This window comes from Chiloscyllium plagiosum, unplaced genomic scaffold (assembly GCF_037043375.1).
Source record: "Chiloscyllium plagiosum isolate Xiang-an unplaced genomic scaffold, Cpla_swu_hap1 HiC_scaffold_35, whole genome shotgun sequence".
Lineage (NCBI taxonomy): Eukaryota > Metazoa > Chordata > Chondrichthyes > Orectolobiformes > Hemiscylliidae > Chiloscyllium > Chiloscyllium plagiosum.
In genome coordinates, this window is record NW_028270173.1 from 49,766,352 (window position 1) to 49,787,309 (window position 20,958).

General features: G+C 46.2%; 1 protein-coding gene across 1 annotated transcript in view; it reads right to left on the minus strand.

Annotated features, from left to right (window-relative positions):
* Positions 1 to 980: 980 nt before the first annotated feature.
* LOC148140829 (patr class I histocompatibility antigen, A-2 alpha chain-like) overlaps positions 981 to 20,958 on the minus strand; it is a 43,066-nt gene continuing 23,088 nt past the window's right edge. The window contains 5 exon segments of the mRNA XM_087979620.1: positions 981 to 1,021; positions 1,426 to 1,533; positions 8,671 to 8,949; positions 9,067 to 9,344; positions 20,694 to 20,952. Coding sequence (XP_087835746.1) covers positions 981 to 1,021; positions 1,426 to 1,533; positions 8,671 to 8,949; positions 9,067 to 9,344; positions 20,694 to 20,952 — 965 coding nt within the window.

The following is a 20,958-nucleotide window of genomic DNA, read 5'->3' on the forward strand; positions in this document are numbered from 1 at the left end:
AAATTGATCTCAGTCCTGAAAGAATTGGGTGTGAACAATGAGCTGTAATTCTGTGTGTCTGCTGTGATAAGGAAGGATAGACAATGATGTCCATGTTCATACTGGAACAGGAGAATCCCATTATTCCGGAATGAGGCTCCGGGAATGACCTGTAGTGGGGCCCAGGAAACCCACAAGGTCAGGAATGGACAGACACAAGGCAATCACTTCAGGGTGGGGAGGGGAGGGGAATTAGTCTGACAGGGATTAACAGTGTCTGGGAAGGGTGGGACAGGGTCAGGAGGGGAGGGGAATTAGTCTGACAGGGTTTAACAGTGTCTGGGAAGGGTGGGACAGGGTCAGGAGGGGAGGGGAATTAGTCTGACAGGGTTTAACAGTGTCAGGGAGTGTGGGACAGGGTCAGGAGCAGAGTGAAAATGTTAAACATCACTGGAGCTCCGTTAAAATGTCACTCAACAAATCATGAAGGAGCTGGAACAGAGATATCAGAAGCTGAGAAAATAAAAACAGACTGTGAGAAACGGAGCAAAATATAAACTTGACCATTTTGAGTTATTGTCGCTCAGTCACAGGACCCAGGATTCAATTCCCCTCAGCATTAACAAACCAGACTCAGAGAGCACAGCACAAAGGGAGTGGAGGAAGAGGGATTGGAGGGAGAGAGTAGATGGTGGGGTTTAGGGAGTGCAGTGTGGGGGATGGGGAAGTGAAGGGTGAGGCAGTGGGACACTGGGGCCTGAGGGAACAGGAACTGAATGGTGACGGATGGGGATAACAGATGAAAGAGCAAAGAATTGGATGGAGACGAATGGGGGGTGGGGAAGGTGTGAAAATGAGAAAAAAGTGGGATAAGAGACGAGGGTTTGAGGGTCTTCAGAGTGAGGAAGGTGGCACATGTGTCAGCCTGAGTAACACTCAGTGGAATGTAACTCTGTACTTGCAAATCCCGCTCCATCATTCCCAACACTCTGTCCTCTCAGTCACTTACTGGGAGCTGTTGTGTAGGTCTCACTTGGGGAATCTGCAGAAACAAAATAAATGTCCATTAGAATGGGGAATAATCCATTCTCAAAGGATAACAATACAGTGTGTGGGAATTGAGGTTCTGTAAGAAATCCTAGTTCCCACATTCCTTTCCATCCTCACCTTTTATGGAGATGCTGGCGATCTCTACCATTCCATTGATACTCAGTCAGTGAGGAGGTGAGAGTGTGTGAAGGGTTTAATGATCAATATTAGCCCTGGACTGGGCCGATCACCTGAAGGAAAGTCAGACAGGGGACAGGACGTGTGTATACGTGTGTATGTGTGTGTGGGGGTTTATTCAGTTCCATTCCCCACAGTGCCCTGTACTCCCAGTACAGGAGATTCCCCCACACTCACTCTGTCCCCTCAGTTCTACATTCCCCTCTCTCTGATTCTTACCTCTCCAGGGCTTTTTCCAGATGATCATTCCGAATCTTGCAGCCATTGCAGCGACTAATCCAATCACAATTCCAAGATGAGCATATCCTGCACTGTTTTTCAGGACTTCTGAAATACATTTGAATAACATCAGGATTATCTCTGTTCCTGGATCCGTTCCCAATTCATGTCGATTCGAGACAATTGAAAAGAACTTATCCGTTGGGACTTGATGGGGTTGGGTTAACATTGGTTTGACCGTCACCCAGGTTCACTCTCCTAAAGTCCCTAAAGATCTTATTGAAGGGGGTGTAAAGAATGTGTTGTCCCAATCTAGGGGGATAATATCCATGTTTACAGAAGGTGCTAGATTGAGAGACGGACTGAAGGGACAGTAACAGAGTAAATGAGTGAATTCCATCTGCTTCAGTTTTATCCAATGTGGGGAAGTGTGCAATCATCCACTTTAGATCTGAGGAAGACAAATCTGAACCCTTTCCTGCTGTTGTGAGATTATAAGATGTTAAATATAGTACATTTAGCAAGGCCATGTAGAAACATCATAAAAATCTCATGCATGTTCCATTAAAAAACACAAAGTTAATAGAGTGTTGGCCTTTAACTCAAGGGGGTTACAATATAAAGTGACAAAGTGCATCTTCGGTTAGACTCTATCCAGAGAATGACATTGTGTCCTGAACATCAAACCTCACATCAGACAGACTGTTCTTGGAGGTGGGTATAGTGGAGATTCAGTAGAGTGAATGATAAGCACTGGTCACATTAACCTCATTAATCTGCTCCTGGGATGTGGGGGTCACAGAGACAGAGATGTCTGCAGCACAGAGAGAGACACCCTTCAGCACATCATGTTAACAACAACCAACAAACTGTTCTAATCCCATTTTCAAGCACTTGGCCATAGCCTTGTTAGCCTTGGAATCACAAGGGCACATCTAAATGCTCCTTAAATGCTAATGAGGGTTTCTGCTTCAACATCCAAACACACAGTGAGTTCCAGATTCCCACGACCCACTTTTCCTCACCGCTCCTCGGAACGTTCTCAGATTTAATGTGGATGTTCTCAGACTTATATAAAATCTATTGGCCCTGTTCATTGATCTCTCCAACTCAAAGGGGAAATGTTTCTTCCTCTCTGCCTTATCTGTGCTCCCCATGATTTTATACATCACAATCATATCCCCTCCCACTTCGATCTCCTCTGCCGTATGTAAAACAATCCCAGTCTGTCTCATCTCTCTTCATAACGGAAACTCTCCAGACCAGGCATATCCTGGTAAATCTCCTCTGCACCCTCTCTAGTCCGACCACGTGAATGAACGAATGATTTCATTGTTATGTGTATTTTACAGTGAGAAAACAGTAAGATACAGTGAGAAGATTTTTCACTGTCACCACAATCTGACACCATTTTGATTAGTTTTAAGAACAAGGGGACGGCACAGTGGCTCAGTGGTTAGCACTGCTGCCTCCCAGTGCCAGGCATCCAGGTTCGATTCCAGCCTTGGGCGACTGTCTGTGTGGAGTTTGCACATACTCCCCTTGTCTGCATGGGTTTCCTCCCCCAATTCAAAGATGTGCAGGTCAGGTAAAGTGGCCATGCTAAATTGCCTATTGTGTTCAGGAATGTGGGTGAGGTGCATTAGTCAGGGGTAAATGTAGAGTAATGGGGAATGGGTTCAGGTGGGATATTCCTCGGAGGATCAGTGTAAACTTGTTGGGCCATAGCACCTGTTTCGACACTGTTGGGATTCTATTTTTAAAAAACCAAAAAAATGAGAGTTAAAGCTTCAAGGGAGTCCATGAGTCCTGATCATCGATGATGCTGCACCACGATCCCTCTCCCACTGCCTCACCCACTCTCTACACTGGACCCAACCAACGCTGAAACTGCCACTCTTCAGGCACCATCCTGTATATCTGGGCCAATTCTCCTCTGCCACCGCCTTGCTGCCACCTGCACCGGATCCACCAACATCAGAGTCGCATCTCTCACCATTTGGCCAACCTCACCAATGTCACTATGAGGCCCTCCCACCACTGTATCTCCATCACTAGAGCTGGGTCCAACCAATGACGAAGTTACTGATCCTCAGGTGCCACCTTTTGCTGCTGTGCCTACCCTACCAACATAGCACCTGCTGGGTAGCAGCTGCCAATTCCGATGCCAGCTCCCCATGCTCGGCCCTGGTAAAGTAAGTAAGCAAGGCTCACTTACCAACATCACAAGGTCCACACTCGGCCCAGTCGAGTCCACACTGGGATACTTTGCTGCTGCTGATGCTGTCCAAGCTCAGGAAAAGAGGTGAGTACAAACAGAAAGACCAAAAAAATGGAAAAGCATTCAGAGGAGACGTGGAGCTATACTCCACCGCCATCTTGATGACACATCGTGCCTGTAATTTCTTTTTGATTACATTAGATTCCCGATAGTGTGGAAACAGGCCCTACAGCCCAACAGGTCCACACAGACCCCCCGAAGAGTATCTACCCAGACCCATTTTTTTCTCTTTTTCTTCCTGTCCGGGAGCAGTGGGAGACAGCATGGAGGTGATGTTGGAGACCAGGAGGTTGCTGGGAAAGTAAGAGAACAGTATAAGTTCTTACCTTCGAAGCCTGAGGCCTTTTCCTGTCTGAGAGTAGCGGGAGACAGAGCAGAGGTATTGGTGGAGACTAGGTGGTTGCCGGGAAGATAAGGACTTAGTATAAATTTGGGCAGCGGCTAAACCCGAGATACGACACGTGTAGTATCTCCCTCCCGCCCCCCCACCACTCTAACCAGAAGAAAAGGACTCTGTAAGGTAAGGCTTTCTTTTACTTTCGTTTCTTTCATATATTTAAGTGCATTGTTTGGTTTTAGTTAGTTGATATAAAGCTAAGGCTTACAATGGCAGGGGACCTCAGACCCGTGGCATGTGCCTCTTGCTTGAATGTGGGAGCTCAGGAACGTGGCTGACGTCCCTGACTCTTACACTTGGAAGAAGTGTGTCCAGCTGCAGCTCTTGTTTGACCGTTTGATGGCTCTGGAGCTGCGGATGGACTCACTGTGGGGCAGCCGAGAAGCTGAGGAGGTCGTGGACAGCACGTTTAGTGATATGGTCACACCGCAGGTTAGAAATGCTGAGGGAGACAGTGAATGGGTGACCAAAAGGCAGAAAAAGAGCAGGAAGGCAGTGCAGCTGTCCCCTGCGGTCATCTCCCTCCAAGGCAGGTATACCGCTTTGGATACTGCTGGGGGAGATGGCTCACCAGGGGAGGGCAGCAGTTGCCAGGATCATGGCACCGTGGCAGGCACTGCTGTTCAGAAGGGCGGGAAAAAGACTTGTAGGGCCATAGTCACAGGGGATTCTATTGTAAGGCGAATAGATAAGCGGTTCTGTGGCTGAAAACGAGACTCCCATATAGGCACCAACAATATAAATAAAAAATTGAAATGAGGTCCTGAAAGCAGAATTCAGGGAGCTCGGAGAGAAGTTAAAGTGGAGGACCTCAAAGGTAGTGATCTCGGGATTAATACCACTGCCACATGTTAGCCAGGGTAGAAATGAAAGAATAGGCAGGATGAACATGTGGCTTGAGGGATGGTGTAGGAGGGAGGGGTTCAGATCTGTGGGACATTGGGACCGGTTCTGGGGAAGATGGGACAATTACAAATTGTCGGTCTACATCTGAACCAGACTGGAACTAATGTCCTTGGGGGAGTTTTTGCTACTGCTGTTGGGGAGGGTTTAAACTAATGCGACAGGGGGCTGGGAACCAGAAGAGAAGACTAGTAGACAGCGAGGTGGACACTGGAGACTATAAGGATCATGAAGTTAGCATTACCAAGGGGAAGAGTAGGCAGACAGCAGATGAATGCAAAAGAACTGGGTGGCCTGAAGTGCAGATACTTTAATGCAGTGTGAGTAAGGCAGATGGACTTAGGGCTTGGATTGGTGCCTGGGAGTATGGCGTTATTGAGATCACAGAGACTTGGTTGAAGGAAGGGCATGATTGGCAACTAAATGTTCCAGGATATAGATGCTTCAGACAGGACAGGGAGGGAAGTAAAAGGTGGGTGGAGGAGTTGCATTGATGGTCAGGGATGATACCACGGCTGTGCTAAAGGAGGACACTACAGAGGGCTTGGGTAGTGAGGCATTATGGGTGGGGCGGAGAAATAAGAAGGGCTCAGTTACATTGTTGGGGCTGTACTACAGGCCTCCCAACAGTGAGAGAGAAGTAGAAGAACAAATAGGTGAACAGATTATGGAAAGATGTAAAGGCAACAAGGTGGTGATGATGGGAGATTTTAATTTCCCCAACATTGACTGGAATACACTTAGTGTCAGAGGTCTGGATGGAGCAGATTTTGTAAGGAGCATCCAGGAAAGTTTTCTGGAGCAGTATGTCAATATTCCAACAAGGGAAGCGGCTATATTGGATCTGGTGTTGGGGAATGAACCAGGCCAGGTGGTAGACGTTGCAGTGGGAGGTTTTCTTTGGGAATAGTGACCACAATTATGTAAGTTTTAGAATACTCATGGACAAAGATGAGAGTGGTCCTAAGGGAAGAGTACTAAACTGAGCCAAGGCCAATTACATCAAAATTAGGCAGGAGCTGGGAAATGTGGATTGGACACAGCTATTTGAAGGGAAGTCCACATTTGAGAAGTGGGAGGCTTTCAAAGACAGGTTAAAGATAGTGCAGGATAAGCATGTCCTTTTGAAAACAAGGGATAGGAAAGGCAAGATTCATGAACCGTGGATAATCGGAGAAATCATGCAACTAGCCAAGAGGAAAAGGGAAGTGTACATAAGGTCCAGGCAGCTTAGAACAGAACGGGTCTTGGAGGAATATCGGGAGAGTCGGAACAATCTTAAATGAGGAATCAAGCGGGCTAAAAGGGGTCATGAAATAAGGAGAATCCCAAAGCCTTTTATTCATATATAAGAAGCAAGAGGGTAACTAGAGAAAGGGTTGGTCCACTAAAGGATAAGGAAGGAAGGTTGTGTGTCGAACCTGAGAAAATGGGTGAGATTCTCAATGATTACTTTGCATCAGTGTTCACTGAGGAGAGGGACATGAGATTAGAGAGAGAAGTTTGTTTACTCTGGATCACGTTGACATAAAGAGGCAAGATATGCTGGGTAGGCTGAAGGATATTAAGGTGGACAAATCTCCAGGACTGGATGGGATCTAACTCAGGTTGCTGAGGGAGGCGAGAGAGGAAATAGCTGGGACCCTGATAGATATCTTTGTACCGTCCTTAAACACAGGTGAGCTGCCAGAGGACTGGAGGGTTGCTCATGTTGTCCCCCTGTACAAGGAGGATAGTAGGGATATTCCGGGTAACTACAGACCAGTGAGCCTGAAGTCAGTGGTGGGAAACTTGCTGGAGAAGGTACTGAAGGATAAAATCCATTTATATTTAGTAAAGAATGGGCTTATCAGTGATAGGCCACATGGTTTTGTGTGGGGGAGATCGTGCCTTACCAACTTAATAGAGTTCTTTGAGGAAGTGACCAAGTTGATAGATGAAGGAAGGGCTGTAGATGTCATACACATGAACTTTAGTAAGTTATTTGATAGGGTTCCCACGTAGTAAACTAATGGAGAAAGTGAAGTCACATGGTGTGCAGGGTGTTCTAGCTAGGTGGATAAAGAACTGGTTGAGCAACAGGAGACAGGGAGTAGTAGTTGAAGGGAGTTTCTCCAAATGGAGAAAGGTGACCAGTGGTGTTCCACAGGGGTCAGTGTTGGGGTCACTGTTGTTTGTGATATACATAAATGATCTGGAAGAGGGCAGAGTTGGTCTGATCAGTAAGTTTGCAGAAGATATGAAGTTTGGTGAGGTAGCAGAAAGCACAGAGACTGTCAAAGAATACAGGAGAATATGGATAGACTGGAGAGTTGGGCGGAGAAGTGGCAGATAGAGTTCAATCCAGGCAAATGTGAGGTGATGCATTTTGGGAAGTCTAATTCTAGAGCGAACTATACCGTAAATGGAAGAGCCTTGGGAATGGAAGTTGTTGGGCAGAGAGATCTGGATGTATCGGTCCATTGTACCCTGAAGGTGGCTGGACAGGTGGATAGAGTGGTCAAGAAGGCATATAATATGCTTGCCTTCATTGGACGGGGTATTGAGTATAAGAGCTGGCAGGTCATGTAAAATTTGTACAAGACATTGGTTCGGCCGCATTTAGAATACTGTGCACAGTTCTGGTCGCCACATTATCAAAAGGATATGGACGCTTTGGAAAGGGTGCAGAGACAATTTCCAAGGATGTTGCCAGGTATGGAAGGTGCTAGCTATGAAGAAAGGTTGAGTAGGTTAGGTTTATTTTCATTAGAAAAAAAGGAGATTGAGGGGGGACCTGATTGAGGTCTACAAAATCATGAAGGGTATACACAGGGTGGATAGGAATAAGCTTTTTCCCAGTCTGAAGGATTCAATAATGAGAGGTCACATATTCAAGGTGAGAGGTGAAAATTTTAAGGGGGATACACGCGGCAAATACTTCCCAGGATCCATCATGTATTCCCTTGCTGTGGTTGTCCTGCCCCAGGGCATCACCTTCGCCTTATCCAGAGTGAATTCCATTTGGCACTGATCAGCCCACCTGACCAGAACATCTATCTCTTCCTGTAATCGAAGGCTATCCTCCTCACTATGTCCCACCACACTCATTTCATATCATCTGAGAACTTACTGATCAACCCTCTAACATTCAACTTTACGTAATTTCTATAAATCATAAACAGCAGTGTTACTGGCTGGTCTAGCATTTATAAATCAATCCTAATTGGTCAGAGGGCAGTTGAGAGTTACCCACACTGCTGTATGACTGGAGTCACATGGAGGTGAGAACGGCTGATTTCCACCCAAAAGGGAATTCATGAACCAAACAGGTTTACACAACAATGGTTTCATTGTCATTATTAGACTCTTAATTCCAGATTTTCATTCAAATCAACTTCCACCATCTAACAAATAGAATACAAACTCAGGTCACCAGGATGTTACTCAGGTCTCTGGATTAATAGTCTCGTGATAATACCACCACGTCATCACCTCCCCTCCTCACTAAAAGAGGGAATTCCACCCACTATCATTTTACCCAATCCGAGGAAGTGTGAGTCCAAGAAAATCTAAGGTCAATCTGAGAAAGAGCTATCAAAGGATTTTCATAAATTTTAAAAGTTTATGCATTGTAAAAAAAATTGCATGGATACACACAGACACACAGACTCCAGTTCCTTACCCCACTGATAGAGCTGGGCCTCTGCCAGGCTGCTGTGGTCAATGTGACAGGAGTATTGATCCTCATCCCCAGCATTGATCTCAATCTCTTTCTGGATCTGATGGGTCCCATCGTGGTTCGGTCGAACCCCCGAGGATTGGGTCTCAGACATGACCTCTCCATTCCTTAGCCAGGTCACCTCGACGTCTACAGGATCAAACCCAGTGACCAGGCAGGAGAGAGTGAGTGGCTTGTCCTGACCATTGGGCTCCCTCCTGGAGATGAACACTTCAGGCTGAACTGTGATGGGAAAAGGGTGAAAACACAAACAATAGACAGACACTGAATGGAATGGGAGAGCAGTTTCATAGATCAGTGAGGTTAGATCAGAACATGGAACAAAACTGAAATACACACCTTTCCTTCCAAAATACTGCTTTCCAGCTTGCAAATATCTCTTTAAATCCCGAACAAACCCTTGCCCTAGATGTGTTTCCCAATATTTGTTCCAGAATTAATCAGAATCCCATTTCTCTTTAGTCTTCACTGCATTGTGATTGGTTGTGATCCATCTCATTCTATCTTGATCGAAGCTGAGGTAATCCTTTCCATAAAATCCAAGTCGCATCGATCTCTTAATATCGCCGTCATCAGTGATTTCAACAATTGTTATCCATTGAAACGTGTGAATTCCCATCGGTGATCAAACAGAAAATAGTATTAAATTTTTTGCAAATAAATGACAACTTGCCTGATCTGAGGGAAGGGTAATCTAGTATCAAATAGAATTGGAAATTATACTCCAGTAATGAATGATATCAGGAGGTTAGTGCTGGAGTCGGACTGAGTGGGGTGATCCAGGGGTCAGCACTGGGAGACGGACTGAGTGGGGTGATCTAGGGGATAGACTGAGTGGAGTGACCCAGGGGTCAGTGCTGGCGGGTGGACTGAATGGGGTGATCCAGGGGTCAGTGCTGGGGTATGGATTTGATCATCTCCACTGCTTTATCTCTCAGATATTTCCTACAGAGCTTCTCACTGTCCTCTCACACTGCCTGTTGGATTCACATTGCCCATTCTGTAATATTGGGAAAGAGCAATGTCTCCCTCCCCCCAACCTTATGTATGAACAGACATTGAGACCCAACAAGCTGCCCATTCCTGGAGGATCACACCCATCTCACCAGATTCCCATTCACTCAATCGTAAACCAACTCCTGATCTTCATCAGTATGACACACTTCATAAATGCATACCTCTGGCTCACACTGTGTCACATGTGGAATGTGGAAATGTTACAAGGAACAATATAACTCAGGCTCAGTACCTGCCTGTCACTCATTGGAAAGAACCACTAAAATTAAGTTTGTTTTTAAAAAGCAAGTTTCTTAATCTCTAGGAATGCTGAAGTGTGATGTAATTCATTACTGTAAGAGGTAATTTCGGTTTAAACTTTAAGATGTGCCTGGACCACAGACTGATCTATAATAAAAGACAAAACCTTTGTTTCTTTTCTAACAACCATTTTATATACTCAAAAGTAGAGTAGTTTAAATTGTGCAGAATGCTGACAATTTGTGAGCTATAGTAAAAGCAAGCAGGCTCTTGATTAATGAAGCCATTCACACAGCAGAGAAGGATGAGTCCTTCGCTGATAAGACTCCAGGATGGGAGTACGACTTGAGACATCTGTTTCAAGATTAAAGCTTTTGACTGATAAGACTACAGGGTGAGAAAAACAACAAACTTTGGAGACTCTGGAGCCTTTTGTTGCAGACTTTGTGATAAAAATAATGATGTTTTTAAGAATGTGAACCTCATGGCTTGTTGGAGCCAAGGAGAGGAGGGACTTGTCCTATAAATAATGGAGACTTTGTAAGCCTCAGCGCGCCTTTTCTTTAAGGGTGCCCGACTCTGCAGACTTGACTTGTTAATAAAACTTTGTTTTCCTGAATTTGTCTAGAGCGATTATTGAGAAGCGATTTTCGTTTCTAACAACTTGGGGGCTCGTCATCCGGGATCAACACTCCGGCCGCAAGGGGAGTTGAGGAAGGATATCGGAGAAGGTGCACCCTGCTGAGTTCAGCAGTCCCTGATTCCTTGCTTGTCGCCCCGCGCGGCTTGAGCGAGTGATATCCGGGAGGCTCAGGAAAACAAAGGAGGGGTGTACCCGAGGCAGTGGGGACGGTTAACGATCGAGTAATTTCGGTGCACCGAACCCAGGTAAGACAAAACTTGCGGGGACCGTGTTTCCGGAGGACTGGGTACCTACGGGGTGCCTGTGGATTTTTTTTTCTACAGAGACGTGGGACTCAGGAATCTGGAGGCCGGGGCTCGCCTGTGAGGGATTTTGCAGAGACCGTGTTTGAGGAGGAACGTGTACCTACGGGGTGCCTGTGATTTGTGTCACAGAGACGTAGGACACAGGAATCCAAAGACCGGGGGTGCCTGCAAAGGAACCTGGGCGATCACGGGACTGAAGGTCTGGGAATTGGCTACATTGTGATAGATTATCATGGGAAAAATACGAAGTCCTCGGAAATGGGAAATAAGGGATCTAAGGTGATTAAGGGAAAGGTAGGCTTAAACAGGGACAATGACACATACCCCGGGGTACCTGACGATAGTCCGTTAGGGAGAATGCTAAATAATTGGGATCAGGCTGGAAGAAAGGGAAAATCTAAAAGGAAGATGGTAAAATACTGTCAAAAGTGGTCCCAGAAACCTATTCAGGGCGACTCAGTGTGGTGGCCTAGATTCGGTACTGACGAAGACTGGGTCCGGCAAGCCCTCATTTTATATGTCAATTCAAAACCTGATGTTAATCTGGAAGAAAGTGATTATGCCCTTTGTTGGCTGCCGGTTACGATATCTTGTCAAATGCAGGTAACTAATAAAGACTCGAAAGGGCAGAAAGAATGGGACCCTTTAGATCACTTACCGTCGCCCTACGTGACCCCGTCTGCCCCACAGAATGTTCCTTCGGGTGACGACGATTCAGGGGAAGGGGAAGAAGATGGGGAGGAATCACAAACTACCTCAGGGGTACAGACCAGATCTCAAGCTGAAAAGGGTCACAGACAAAACCCTGTCTCGATTGCAAGAATGAATCCACTCCGGGAAGTGCCCATGGGGGACAAGGAAGGAAGGACGGGATATGTGAACGTTCCCTTGACGAGTACTGAAGTACGGAATTTCAGGAGGGAGATGAAGGGTCTACTAGAGGACCCCATGGGACTTGCTGAACAATTGGATCAGTTCCTGGGTCCGAATACTTACACGTGGGAAGAGATGTGTTCCATCATGAAAACATTGTTCTCTAGCCAGGAGCGTCAGATGATACGACAAGCTGCGCTCTTGGTCTGGGAGAGAGAGGGGGGAGAAGGAGGGGAGCAGAAGTTTCCCCTCACCGACCCCGAGTGGGATAAGAACACGGAGGGAGGACGGCGCAACATGAGAGACATGCGGGAATATTGGATAAAAGGAATAAGACACGCAGCCCCAAAGGGGCACAATTTTACCAAGGCCTTTGGTAATCATCAAAACCCGGAGGAAACCCCTACGGACTTCCTAGACAGGATTAGGAAGAATGTGCAGCAGTTTGCTGGGGTGGACCCTGAGACGGACGTGGGGCAACAACTCATACGGGTAGAGTTTGTATCAAAGGCCTGGCAGGACATACGAAAGAAGTTAGAGAAAATGGATGATTGGGATAGTAAATCTTTAAGTGAATTACTACGAGAGGCGCAAAAGGTGTTTGTGAGAAGGGACGATGAGAAGCAAAGGAAGGCGACAAAGATAATGATGCAAACGGTGCAACAAATGACAGCTGGAAGAAAGGAAAAGGGAGAGCCGTGGCAGAAACAGGAACGGGGAGAGTCGTGGCAAGAGCAGAGGAAAAGAGAACCATGGCCGGAACAAAGGAAGAGTGGAGGAACGCGAGACCGCGACAGGGAAACGAAGAGGACACTCAGATGTTACTATTGTAATGAAGAGGGACATTTTAAACGGGAGTGCTCCAGCTACAAGCGGGAGGTGAGGTCGTACGCCCTGATGGAGGAAGATTAGGGAGGTCGGGGGTTCCTACCCTTGGGGCAAAAGGACTATCGACAGGAACCCCTGGTAAACTTGAAAGTAGGGCCCCAAGGATCGGAGATCACATTTATGGTGGACTCGGGAGCCTAAAGATCAAGTATAATCCAAATACCCCCCGGCACCCGAGCAGGAGGAAAAGTTATGGGGGTATCTGGAATTGGAGGACAGAAATTACAAGTCCCAGTGGTAGAGGACGTGGAAATTGGGTATGAAAACAGAACTACTAAACGAGACCTCCTTCTACTGCCATCGGCGGGATTTAATTTGTTAGGAAGAGACTTGCAGGTCAAACTAGGGATCGGAACGGTACCAAGTAACGGGGAAATGGTGGTAAGGTTGTTCGCCCTCACCGAAGAAGATGATCAACAAATAGACCCGGAAGTTTGGTACCGAGAGGGGAACAGAGGGGGTCTAAACATCAAACCTCTCCAAATCACCATGTTACCAGGAAGAGGCCCGGTAAGAAGGAAACAATACCCGATTGCTATGGAAGGACGGGAGGGGTTACAACCTGTGATAGAAAGATTAATCACAGATGGACTACTGGAGGAATGCATGTCCCCTTTCAATACTCCAATACTCCCTGTGAGGAAGCCGAACGGGACATATAGGCTGGTGCAAGACCTGCGGGGGTTGAATGAAGTAGTCCAGGCTAGATACCCAGTGGTACCTAATCCCTACACGTTAATGAGTAAAATTCCCCCCGAACATGAATGGTTCAGCGTAATAGGTCTGAAGGATGCTTTTTGGAGTTGCCCCCTTGACGAAGAAAGTCGGAACCTTTTTGCCTTTGAATGGGAGAATCCCTTCACAGGACGAAAGCGACAGTTAAGATGGACGATCTTGCCGCAGGGATTCACGGAGTCACCCAATTTGTTTGGACAAATACTGGAGCAGATCTTAGAAGGATTTCAGTGTAACGCGGAGAATCAATTGCTCCAATATGTCGATGATCTCTTACTCTCAGGACCAAGAGACGAGGAGGTACGAGCAGACACCGTTGCCCTGTTGAACTTCCTGGGGAAACAGGGTCTACGCGTCTCCAGGACAAAACTCCAGTTTGTGGAGCGAGAAGTAAGATATCTGGGCCATCAAGTCAGTAAGGGGCACCGTCGTATCACGCCAGAACGAATATCAGGAATTACGGGTATGCCAATACCCAGGACGAAGAAGGAAGTCAGGCAATTCCTGGGACTAGTAGGGTATTGCCGGATATGGATTGAAAGTTACACCACTTTAGTAAAATTTTTGTACGACAAACTGGGACAAGAAGGACAAAAGGTGGACTGGTCAGATGAGGAGGAGCAGCGATTTAATATTATTAAAAATAAACTGATTCGAGCTCCGGTATTGGCTTTACCCACCCTGAAGGAACCGTTCCAGTTATATGTTAATAGCGCCGGCGGAATTGCCCAGGGTGTGCTCACTCAGCTGCGGGCAGGGAAACGACAGCCGGTTGCATTTTTGTCAAAAATGTTAGACCCTGTGTCACGTGGATGGCCGACCTGTATACAGGCAGTGGCAGCTACGGCAATGTTAGTAGAAGAGGCCCGAAAACTTACCTTTGGAGGAAGGATCACAGTATACTCCCCACATTCGGTTAGTGCCATACTGGCTCAGAAGGCTCACCGCTGGTTAACAGACTCTCGCATCCTAAAGTATGAGACGATTTTGATGACCGGGAACGATCTCAATTTTGCAAAAGATCTCAGTTGCAACCCAGCCCAGTTTCTGTACGGACGTCCTGCAGACGGGGAACAGGAGCATGATTGTGTGGAATTTGTGGACTTGCAGACCAAAAGCCGAGAGGACCTGCAAGAAGCCCCGCTGGGTGAGGGACAGGAACTGTATATCGACGGGTCCTCCCGGTGCATCAGTGGAGTACGATACAGTGGCTATGCTGTTACAGATGGTGCAACGAAACGGACGATTGAGTCTGGACGACTGCCCGGGAAGTGGTCAGCCCAATCCTGTGAGTTGTACGCCCTCCAGAGGGCCCTGAAGCTGTTGGAAGGGAAAGTGGGGACCATATATACTGACTCAAAGTATGCATACGGAGTCGTTCATACTTTCGGGAAAATCTGGAAAGAGCGAGGATTGATAACTTCCCGGGGAAAGGAATTAGCTCACGAACAAATGATCAGCCTAACGTTGGAAGCCCTGGCGTTACCTACGGAACTTGCAGTAGTCCATGTACCCGGTCACTAGAAGGGGTCGACACCGGAAGCGGTGGGAAACCGGCTGGCAGACGAGGAAGCCAAGCGGGCAGCGGTCGAAAAATCCATCCAATTGTTAACGTTAATACCGTTGAGGGAGGGCCTCGCTAAACAACCCGTCTTCACCCAGGGGGAGATTGATAAAATGGATCAATTGGGTGCCCGGCTAGATACTAACGGGAAGTGGACGGTTCCTGATGGGAGACAAGTACTGAACAAACAGATCACCCGGGGTATTCTGCACCGATTACACCATCAGACCCACTGGGGGGTGCAAGCCATGTGTGACACAATCCTGAGAGACTATGTATGCAGGGGGATATACACATTAGCCCAACAAGAGGTAGTCGGATGCCCCACTTGTCGGCGTATTAATCAGAAAACCATGCGTTCTATGCCAGCTGGTGGTCAGCCCCTAGTGATTAGGCCATTTCAGAGGATCCAAGTTGACTTTACAGAATTACCCCCAGTACAGAGATGGAAATATCTGCTAGTAATAGTAGACCATTTCACTCACTGGGTAGAGGCTTTCCCAACTGCCAAAGACGATGCACCAACCGTGGCCCGACTGTTGTTAGAGAACATAATCCCGAGATATGGCATAATGGAATCTATTGACTCCGATTGCGGGACGCATTTTATTTCTAAGCTACACCATTTGATCTGTAATGCCCTGGGCATCCAATGGAAATTCCACACACCCTGGCATCCTCAGAGTTCGGGTCGAGTTGAGAGAATGAATGGCACGCTCAAGACCCAATTGACTAAGCTGATGTTAGAAACTAAGTTACCTTGGCCAAAGTGCCTGCCCATTGCCCTAATGAGGATACGTACGGCACCTCGCCGAGATGTCGGGGTTTCCCCCTATGAAATGCTCTTCGGATTACCGTATTGGAGTAAGGTTGATGGATGTCCCACTCTACAAGGGGGGGATGTATTTATCCGAACCTATTTACTGGCCTTATCCCGTTCTTTTGCAGAACTCCGAAGGAAAGGTCTCCTGGCTCAGACTCCGCCGCTCGACTTCCTCCTGCATAAGGTAGAGCCCGGAGATTGGATACTTGTTAAGACCTGGAAGGCCGAAAAGCTCCAGCCGCGGTGGGAAGGACCGTTCCTGGTTCTGTTAACAACTGAGGCAGCTGTTCGAACGAAAGAAAAAGGGTGGGTCCACGCATCAAGGATAAAGGGGCCTGTTCCGCCTGAAGAAGAAAGCACCTGGACATGCGAGCAAGGGGACAAGCCGTTGTCGGTAAAACTGAAAAGACAGTAATAATGAACTCTACTTGGACTGTATTGGTGGGGATATTGATCAGTTTACTCCTGTATGTGGGGGGTGTGTGCGGGAAATTTAACCTGACAAACTGCTGTCTAGAAATTGACGATAATGGTAAAGCGGTTTTGAAAATTTCCGATGAAATTCGGAGATTGGCCCATGTGCCAGTACAATCTTGGCGTCCTCTTAGTGGCATCGGATGGTGGGATGGTCTCCTAGGTGGTAGCTGGTGGCGCACGGCGTTGCTGGTGGTTGGGGGAGGCATGATTCTTCTTCTCGTATTACCCTGCCTAACTCCCTGTATTCAGTTTTTAATTCAGAAAAATATTTCCCGACTCCAGGCAGTGGTGGTTCCACAACATGGGACGCGGGAACTTAAAGTGATGTTACTGCGAAAGACCTAGGATTTCCCGGGCCCTTGAAAAGGGGGGTTTATCTTGGTCAGGCACATCTTAAAGAAAGAAAAGGGTGGAATTGTGAGAAGTGATTTTGGTTTGAACTTTAAGATGTGCCTGAACCACAGAAAAGACAAAGCTTGTGTTTCCTTTAGAAACCACAGAAAAGACAAAGCTTGTGTTTCCTTTAGAACATTTTAACATTTTATATATTTAAAAGTAGAATAGTGTCTAACAATTCAAGCTGCAATTGATTGATGAACACAGACAGGGAAGAATGAGACCTTGGCTGATAAGACTGAGGATAGCGAAACGACTCGAGAAGACATCAGTTACAAATTAATGCAGAAAACATCTGCTGATAAGACCCTAGACAGACAAAGAAGAATAGGTCTTTGACTAATGAGACTACGGGGTGAGAAAAACAACAACTCTAGAGACTCTGGAGACATTTGTTACAGACTTTAAAATAATGATTTCTTTTAAAATGTGAACCTCGTGGCTCTTTGGAGCTATAGAGGGGAGGAGCTTATACTGTATTTAAACGAGAACTTTGTAAGCCTCTGCGCGCCTTTTTCTTTAAGGGTGCCCGACTCTGCAGACTTGACTTGTTAATAAAACTTTGTTTTCCTGAATTTGTCTAGAGCGATTATTGAGAAGCGATTTTCGTTTCTAACAGTGGGTATGTTCCCTGAGCTGGGAAGTTGATGTGCAGACATTTTGTCCCCTGTCTAGGTGACATCTTCAGTGTTTCGGAGCCTCCTGTGAAGTGCTGCAGTACTGTGTCCTCTGGAATTTATTTGGTTCCATTCCTGCTGCTTCAGGTTGTTCGTTGTAGGTCTAGGTCACTGTGCTTGGTGATCGAGTTTGTGGATGAGTGCCATGACATAGAAATTCTCTGGTTGTCCTCTGTTTGGTTTTAGACTCTGATCGTTGTGTTGACTCAGTTGAATTTGTGGTCTTTGTCGTTGCTGTGTGTGGCTATCAGGGACAGCTGGTCATGGGGTTGAGTGATTAGTTGGTGTTCATGGATGTGGATTGCTAGTTGTCTGCCTGTTTGTCCTAGAGAGTGTTTCATACAGTCTTCGTATGGAATCCTGTAAATTGCGTAAGTCTAGCACATGATGGGCATGGGGTCGTTTGTCCTGGTGAGTGATGTCCGAGCGTGCCTGTCAGTTTATGGACAGTCATGGATCCCAGTGGGTGGAGAAATCTGGCTGTCAGTCTGAGACGTTTTTATATAAGGGTAGAACGGTTTGTGTGTTGGGTTGTGGCATGTCTTGGTTGTATTGTTTGCCTGTTAGGCATCTGCAGATGAAGTTGCGAGAGTATCCCTTCTTGGTGAAGACTCTGTAGAGGTGTTCTTCTTCTTCCTTTCGTAGGCCGGGAGAGCTGCAGTGTGTTGTAGCCCTTTTGAACAGGGTCCTCATGCAACTTCTCTTGTGTGTGTTTGGGTGGTTGCTGTTGTAGTTCAGGACGTGGTCCATGTGCGTGGCTTTTCTGTACACTGTTGTGGTACATTCACCGCTCTGTGGTCTTTCTACTGTCACATCCAGGAATGGGAGTTGGCTGTTGGTTTCTTCCCCTCTCGTAAATCTGATCCCTATGACCAGAGTCAATAATATAGTATGTGTTCTCTATATCTGTTCTCTTAATAACTACAAAAATGTCATCCATGTATCTGATTCAGAGTTTGGGTTGGATTTATGGGAGGGCTGTTTGTTCCAGTTTCTGCATCACTGCTTGTGCTCTGAGCCTGGAGATGGGTGAGCCCATAGGTGTCCCATTGATCTGTTCATGTATTTGGTTGTTGAATGGGAAGTGTGTCCTCAAGCACAGGTCTAGTAGTGTGACTCTGCAGTCCTTGTTGGGAGGTTCCCTGTCGTGTCGCCTGTTCTGTTTGTCCTGGAGGTTGGTTATTGTCTCTCTGGCGAGAGTTTTGTCAATTGAAGTGAACAGTGTTGTTCCATCGAATGAGACCGTTGCTTCATCCTTACCTCTGTTTATGTTCTTGATGTTGTCTAGGAATCCCTGTGATGATTGTATGGAGTGTTTGGATCCACTGAGAAGATGGTTCAGTTTTTGTTGGAGTTCTTTTGCGACACACAGAAAGAGAACGGCACTCCAAAACCAAATGACTAACCAACAGCAGAGAAGACAACACGACAGTTATCTGGGTGAGATTCCATACGAAGACTGCATGAAACACTATATAGGACAAATAGGCAGACAACTAGCAATCTGTATCCATGAACACCAACTAACCACTCAACACCACAACCAGCTGTCCCTGGTAGAGATGACAAAGACCACCAATTCAACTTGTTGACACAACTAAGATGTTAAATGGTTAATTTGTTCTCCTCACATGTCAGAAATTAAATGCTAAATGACTCTGGGAGGTTGTTGGGGGTGTTGTTTGTCTGTCTTGCAGGCAAGGTGTGACAATCTCATCAGACTCTACAAATGCTCAACTATTGCAGATGGCAGTAGAAAAATAAGGAATAATCTAATCACACATTATTTCTCAAAACAATCACTTTAAATGTTTTTGGTGGCATATACAATGCCTGTTCCTGGGCATTTGACTATGGCAGAGTGACAGGGGGTTGTGTCTCACAAGCATGACTGACTGTGTATAAAGAGAGGACTGTTCCCTTATTCAGTGACCCTCACTTGACATGCTCTGCAAGCATCATGAACAGTGTTAAGTGATTCTCCAAAAAGCTTGTACTTGCTTAAATAAGTTGTGGCTGTTCACAGAAGTTGGCGTATTGCAGTTGCATCAATCGTGTAAGAATCTCAAGAAGGGAAACTCGCACAACGATCGTAGGACAAACTAAACAGAGGACAGCCAGAGAATTTCTAGAAGCTTGGCACTCATCCACGGACTCGATTAAGAAACGCAGTGACCTAGACCCAATATACCGGCCACTCCAACGAACAACCAGAACCAGCAACCGGAAGCAGCAGGAATGGAACCAAATACATTCCAGAGGACACAGTACAGAAGCACTTCACAGGAGGCTCCGAAACACTGAAGATGTCACCTAGACAGGGGACAAAACATCTGCACATCAACTTCTCAGCTCGGTGAACATACCCATAACCACGGCAACCGGCACCCGAGCTACAAATCTTTACACAACCCTTGATCGACTCTCTTTCTCTCTTGGCGGATGCAGTCTGGCCAGCTTTGAATTTCCAGCATTTTCTGTTTAAATTTCAGATTTCCAGCATCTGCAATCCTTTCCTACCCTGTGATATGCTGCAGTGACATTTCTACTTTCGAGGTGCCTGTAAGGTGTTACTGCATAGGGCCAGGTTTGAAGAAACAGAGATACTCACATAACAGGAAGAACCAAGTTGTGTGTCATTGTCTGGTGTCAGGGCTCCCAGGACTGAGCGGCACAAAATGGCTGCTGGCTGCCCATGGTTAATTTATTTTTTAATTTCAAAAATCTATTTTATTCAAAGAAATCTTTGGGGCATGTACAGGTGATGATGCTATTCAGACACATACAGTCTTTACATTCAGAGAAGAGATTTGAGTCATTGATATTTGATGAGGAGTTGGAGGGGGTGCATACTCTAAGCTTAAACTGTATAAGTTCAGACATTCTGAAGCTTTTTGTGTGCCTTTTTGCAATGCTGTAACTGAAGCTATCGATCACATTAAAGGTTACCTGAATCTGCTTCGTGATTCAGACTCTCACAGATAAAGTCTAACATCTGAGAAAGCAATGATTGGAAGGTGGGTCACACTGAAAGCTGAGATTTCAATGGGTTTTGCAAACAGAGGAATGGACTATAAAATCTAAGATGCTTTATTAAACCTATGTAAAACATTTTGACCACACTGTTTCCCTATTTTCCCTCAAAAGATATGAAGAGGTGGGGTGAATGCTGGTGGTGCACTAGGAGTGGAAAAGGCTCACAGAAATAGGGGAGGCCTATCATGTCTCTCCCAGTCCTGGGGCCAAATTGTCAGTGTTGGGGAATGAATGAAGTATTATGATGAAAGGGAAAAACCAACAGGGAAATTCAATCAGTCACATCTTACCAGATGTCTGGTTTGTCCTCTTCATTATTGCACTCATTGTTTCCCTTGCCATGTTTGCATGTCTGTTCACTATCTCTGTGACATAATCCCAGAAATTCACATTGAAGAATTCTGCCATGAACTGCTGCCTGGGGATGTTCTGATTGGTTTTACTGTCATAAGAAGCTATTATAACTCCATTGACTGTTGCAGTGCTTGTAACCTCAGGAAAGTCATTAATTCCAGAAACAATTGTATACATTCCACTGTATACATTAGTCTCTGTAA